The 6,630-nt window shown below is 33.5% G+C and overlaps 1 protein-coding gene across 1 annotated transcript; it reads right to left on the bottom strand.

Annotated features, from left to right (window-relative positions):
* Window positions 1-5,624: 5,624 nt before the first annotated feature.
* LOC111469150 (ethylene-responsive transcription factor ERF027-like) lies at window positions 5,625-6,630 on the bottom strand. Its single transcript, XM_023114409.1, has one exon. It carries the CDS (start codon window positions 6,581-6,583, stop codon window positions 5,846-5,848), a length of 738 nt encoding a protein of 245 aa, XP_022970177.1. The 5' UTR covers window positions 6,584-6,630; the 3' UTR covers window positions 5,625-5,845.

The following is a 6,630-nucleotide window of genomic DNA, read 5'->3' as shown; positions in this document are numbered from 1 at the left end:
TTTTTTTTTTTTTTTTTTTCTCTTCTCTTGTCGTTTGATGAAACATGAGCATGAAACGATTAAATTTGGTACTTTATTAGGTTTTGTGTCGGGTTTTTAGGTATTTAAGTTTACTCTGTTAACGAGAGGAGAGTTTGCTCTGAGCAAAGTTAGTGGCTCCCCTCGAATGACTATTCATTCATCCACTCTCGAGAAAGAGAGTTTTCTCTTCTCAAGGTTGGTGAGACACCTAAATAGAGCGTTAATAAGACCCACTTACCTTTTTGTTTTAATCTTGAGTTTTTCTCAACGATTTAGACCATAACTTTTATATCAACAGTTAAGAACAACGACCCATTTATTTATTTTTATAATAATATGATATTGTCCGGACAATATAAAAAAAAAATCTCATAATTTTAGTTTTTAATTTCATATAAAAGATCTTGTACCAATAAATGGTAACAAAGATAATCGTCTCCAATTATAAATCTCAAGTTTAACATACTAATAAATGGTAATAATCATATTTAAATTTAAATTGAGGAATGAGCTGTTTGTTTGTTTACTGCGCGTTCACACGCGCCCTCAGACAGCTGTCATACGGTTGGCCCACGGAGTTACGGGAAACACGTGGGCTAAAATTTAAAAAATAGTTTTAAGTTGGGCTTTAAAAAAGCCTTTTAGACTATTTTGGGCCGTGAGCTCATTGGTCAAGCCTAGGTTGGCCCATTGAAACAGATCATTGGGCCCACTTAAAGTGGAATGAATTAGTGTATCCCAACCAACACTAATAACCATTTTAACCGATTGCTATCTTAATTCTAGCAACCTAACCCGACCCAACCCACAACATATAAATACTATAAGATAGTAATGCATTAACAAACGTTGAAATTAAAAATGAATTGGGTCATAATGTTTCGAAAAAACAAGACGTCACGAAAGATGTGCATGTGACTAAACGTTTGAAAAGTGAACGAAAAGATCAAAACTCTTTGAAAGCAAAGCAAAGAAAATAGAAGGAGGAATGATTAGGTGTTATATATATATATATATATATATAAAAGCCCAAAGAGGTAATGATTGAAATTGATAGGGAGAGGAAGGGGTAAGGGAGAGCTTGTATTACCAAATTTGAGGGACCTTTTGAAGAGAGATTTTTTAGGCTTTTCAATTAAAAAATGCCCAAATAGGTACAATTTTGGGTCAATCTTCTCCTCTTTTCCTCTTTTTCTTGCACACAATTTGAGGAGCCCAACATTGCAAGCTAACTTTTCTTTTTTCATGATAACTTTAACATTTATGTCTGTTTAGTTTACGAACCTATACTTAACTTAAGTATCGAACAAAAAGTATAATGTGTTCGAGGGTTCCAGAGAACGCATGGAGCATAGATTAAGAAGAGATTATTAGAGAGCTCTAGAGAAGGAGACTCTATAGTGTATTTTATTGGAAGTGATAATTGTCCAAAATTGACTAGTTAAGTAAAAAAAGTACAGAAGTTAGGAGCTCTCTCTCGCAGTTGTCGGAATCAAATAAAGGTCCCAACATAACCAATTATAGAAGCTCAACTGAAAAAAAGGTCGTTCAAAACGAGAGCAGTAAGACGTGATTGTCGAAGATTATTACTAATAATCCAATATTTTGTCAAATCTTTCATTAGATGCTTTGTCCCACCTCCCTTTACTTTTATTCCCCATTTTCTTACACAAATTTTGAGAAACCCTAAATTACAAGCTAACTTTTTTTTTTTTTTTTTTTTAAAAGAGTTTTGTTTTTACTCCATTAAAAAAAAAAAAAAAAAAGAAATGGATATTTTCCGACCAACTTTTGTTAAGAGTCATTGATACCTGTCTTGAAAAGTTGAGATTTAAAGTCGGTAATATAATATTTATATATATATATATATATATATATATATTTTTATTTTCTTGTGCGAAAAGTTTGACTAAATGCTTTAATATGGTTATATATTCAACGATCTTGACCTTTTTGTTTATTTTTTCCTCACAATTTATTATGGGTAGATAGTTTATAGTTAATTTAGTTAAAAGTGTTCCCTCTTAGTTCGGTTTACCTAACCATTCATAAATCGACTATAATCCTAACGAACATTATTCATAATGAATATGATATTTCGATTGATGTTGTGGAGTCGTAATCGAAAACTTTAGTGTTAATGCTCTCTTAAATTTTTGATCAATTTAATTATCAAATATGCTACAAGATTCATATATGGAGCGTCTTTGAGTTCCTAATAATATGGATAGCAAGGTGAGATACAAAATTTTTAGGTCATTTGGAATGCATTTGCCAAGAGATTGATGATTTACATAAAGAATGCAACTAAAAAGATCGAGACCCATTATTGAAATACTAAGAAACCCTAATTCAAGCAAATTGTTATGCCTTGAAATGGTGATTGATGTTGTGTCTACTGAGTTATGTTCGAATTGATATCAAAGTTTTGTATTTTCAAATTTATTGAAATCTCAATTCACGTAGATTTATAGATCTCGATTGTTAAATTTTTGATTAAAATGGTTAAAAAGAAAATATCTAAAAGTTTGAAAAATTGTAATAAAATAGACATGATGAAAGTTTTGATATCAAAATAAAAAATCTCGGACTTTTTACTTGATTTTCTTTGCAACTTTTAATATATTTTACGCGATCTCGTTCCCACCTAAGAAAAATCAACTCTTCCATGACTACTAAACTTCTAAGCTACAGTGGAGTGTCTCGATCTTTACCCAAATTGGAGAAACCCTATATTAAATTAATATGAACAAGTTTAGATGATTAAAATAATTCATTCAAAAAAAAAAAAAAAAAACCAATTTTTATTCAAAAGCATTCTATTTGTTGGTAGGCCTATTCCCCATATTTAATTTGGGTGGGGGGAATGAACATGAAGAAAAAAAGAAAAAAAATATATTATTTTATTTGTTGTCACCTGACGATTTTAAAACTCAGTTTATTAAAGAGAAGTTTTCATACCCTCATAAGAAATAATTCATTCCCTTCTCCAACCGATGTGGGATCTCACAGCTCGCTCTCTTGTGTGGCCCTGCGTCCTCGCTGACACACCGCTTAGTGTTTGATATCATTTGTAACAGCTTAAGCCCACCTCTAGCAAATATTGTTCGATTTGGCTTATTATGTATCGCTGCCAACCTCATGGTTTTAAAACTCGTCTAACTAGGGAGAAACTTCCACATCCTTATAAGGAATGTTTCGTTTTCTCTCTAACTGGTGTGAAATCTCACACAAGACATGTTAAACGGACGCATATTGATTTGTGGGGGATAATTTTTATTCTTAGAAATACGTTAAGGCTCTCATCAAATATATCGAACTTAAGTGAAGTACGGATTGTGGCTATTCTCTAAAGAGATTTGTGAGGAGAGTCTTTACTTTTAGGAGTACTTTGAAACAAATATATAACGTGGCCACGTCGTTAGCTTGGTGGTAATAGTAATGTCTTGGAGAGAGAAATTGAATGTCAAATGGAAGAATGAAAGTGGGGATGTCGGCCAACCTATGTCTCTCTCTCTTTAGTCAAACTTTCAAAAGTCATTACATAAATCTCCGTTTTGGATTCATTTTGTTGTATTCGTATGATCCCTCGTACTACACTTTATCTTTCAAGTGAAGCACGTTTAATCATAAAGTTTTTACGATTGAATTATCGAAAAAAAAGATGTACTTTATTGATATATGTAGGGATTCTTAATTTTTACAAGTCTTTTTTAGTAATTTTATCTTCGTGATTGCTCTCATTTAGATGTGATATTGATTCATTCATGTATCATTCTTTTACTCGGATGTCACATGCTCACTAGCTTCCACTTTGGTTTGTCCCCGAACTACATCTTATTAGAAGATTCAGTGCCCATATATTATTTGTAACGACTTAGTTACAATTTTTTTATTTTATGATTGAAAATTTTAGAAGTGAGAAGGTCTGAAATATGCAAACGATAGCATCATGGTTTGGTGGCACCGTGGGTGCAGAAATTAGTTATCGTTTTTAAAAATCGACATGTCGGTGGTTTTGTCGTTCAAATCTAAAGAGGGAACAAAATAAAAGGGTCAAAGATTATTGTGAGTGGTGAGCACATTTCTTATTTTGTTTTTGCATGTGAAGACCCTACAAGATCATGTTGTCGGTTTTGACCCATTACTTATCATTTTTAGAGAGAGGTTTTACACCTTTAATGTTTTGTTCCCCTCTTCAACCGATGTGGGATCTCACAGTTCACCCCCATTGGAGGCTCAACGTTCTTGTTGGCATATGCTCGGTGTCTAGCTCTGATACCATTTGTAACAGCCCAAGCCCACCGCTAGCAGATATTGTCTACTTTAGCTCGTTATGTATCGTTATCAGCCCATTCCTCTCTCCAACCGATACGAGATCTCACAATTCACCTCGTTTGGGGCCAACGTCCCTTTCTCCAATCGACATGGGATCTCACACAAATTTTACTCATAAACTTAGAAATTTGTGTTTGTTTGATCTTAAATTTTCAAAACTTTAATAATCTTTTAAACTCTTAATTTTATATCTAATAAGTTATCAAATTTAAAAGTTAGAAAATATAAGATTTATTAGATAATTTAAAATTTTAAAAATTTATAAAACACAAAATTTAAAAATAAATAAAATAAAACATGAAAAATTGAGAAAATTTAACTATTAATTAAAAGAATAAAAATAAACATTAATCCCTGTTTTTTTAAGGATGAATAGGTAGGGGTAGTGATGTGATGTCTATGTGTTGTCTCACGACAGTTGAGCGGTGAAACAGTTAGAATAAAGTTTTATAATAATGTTTGTGACAAATAATTATTTTTATTTAAAAAAAAAACGGTTTGTCACAAATAATTTTAATTTAGTAAAAGAATCTTTTTATGAATCAAATAATTTGACTTTTTGAATGGAACAATGGGACCCCATGAAGTTTTTGACTCATCATATCCTTTTTCTTCACCTTTTTCCAACACAAAATTTCATTTTTTTAATTTCCATAAACCCGTACTGAGTCATTTGTGGAGTGGATCTTCGTTACTTCACCAATAAATAAATATACGTGTATATATATATACATATATGATGCACGTCAATCTGTCACGACTCAAATTTTGATTACTATTGTATATGAATAAAACTATTAATATAATGTGACCATGTCATTAGAGATGTAAGGGAATGCTCGGACCATCCGGTTCCAAATTCAGATACCAAACTTTAATCCAAATCCTAGACATATTGTTTAGCCATAAGTTCAGTAGGGGAGAAAATTGAAATTGTAGACGAAGATGATCTACAAGTTGTTGATAGACGATTTTCATATTATTTTAATTAATTTAACCTAAAATTAAATCTACCCGAATTAATAATATTATTGTTTTGATAAAGTGTGTGAGGTATGATGATTGATTGGAATGAAAATTCCAAGAAGTAATTGTGTAGAAATATATTGTGTGTGGGGGTACAATAAGCATCTGAAAAAGTTTCCATTATAACACACAGATTATTGTAATCCCCAAAACCATCGACTCGAAACCACTTTTATTATTTCCTATAATGGTTAAGAAACAGTACAAAATATGTTAAAATGATTCGTCACTCTTAAAAATAATTCAAGAGAAACATGTAATTTGATTATGCCGTAAAACTGCAATAGAGTGTTGGAACAACGATACTCGAATTTTCATCCTAGGTTGTTGTAATGTAATGTTTTAATGTTTTAATGTTTTAGTTACAATCATAGAGGAAATAGAGGGTAAAACCAATGAATAGACCAAAAAAAGTATACCACAAATCAAAACTTTTGTAGTTAATCTTAATTCATTATCATCACAAGTAGCTCCATAAGCTTTCCGTTCCATCTGAATTCTCCATCGAGTCATCGGACGGCGGTGGTGAGTTTATTCTCGGCGGCGACACCATCATCCCCTCAGCCATATCAGCCAGCAAACTCGGCATACTAAAAATCTCTTCTTCATCCACAAACTCCTCCGTTTTCAACAACGTCGTATTGCTACAATCTTCAACCGTAATAATCTTCGTATCTTCAATATTACTACAAGCGCCTTCAGCTTTCTTCAACGCATTAGCAGCAGAAGCAGCAGCAGCAGTAGAGGCAGCAGCGCGTATATCGATAGGAGAAGTCGAGGCAGGAATAGGGTAGGAGGGAATGGAGGCAGGGAAGTTAAGGACAGCATCGCCACCACGAAGAGCAAGTGCAGCGACGTCGTAAGCAGCAGCAGCCATCTCAGCCGTCGGAAATGTACCGAGCCATATCCGCTTCGTCTTACGTGGCTCTCGAATCTCCGACACCCATTTGCCGCTCCGGCACCGGATTCCTCTATACAAAGAATGCTTCTTAGTTGAAGAAGAAGAAGAAGAAGTTATTGAAGAAGCCATGGATGATGGAGGTGGTGGCGGCAGTTCTTGAACCAAAGCTCGTGGTTCAGCCTCTTGGGTGTTTGGATTTGGATTTGGATTAGGATTTTGGGATGTGGGGACAGAAGGAACAAAAGGGTCAATGGGTGTTTGGCTCAGCTCATTCATTGGGAGCTTTTGGTCACCCATATATACTCAAAAGAGAGGGATTTAGAAGAGGGTTTGGTGGAGAATGA

This window comes from Cucurbita maxima, unplaced genomic scaffold, assembly GCF_002738345.1.
Source record: "Cucurbita maxima cultivar Rimu unplaced genomic scaffold, Cmax_1.0 Cma_Scf00038, whole genome shotgun sequence".
NCBI classification, from domain to species: domain Eukaryota; kingdom Viridiplantae; phylum Streptophyta; class Magnoliopsida; order Cucurbitales; family Cucurbitaceae; genus Cucurbita; species Cucurbita maxima.
The sequence above is the reverse complement of the archived record's forward strand: the minus strand, read 5'-3'. Positions and strand labels throughout refer to the sequence as shown.

Bases quoted from the DNA above. Each gene is read 5' to 3' on its own strand.
- LOC111469150 (XM_023114409.1), bottom strand. From the start codon at position 6,583: ATGGGTGACCAAAAGCTCCCAATGAATGAGCTGAGCCAAACACCCATT.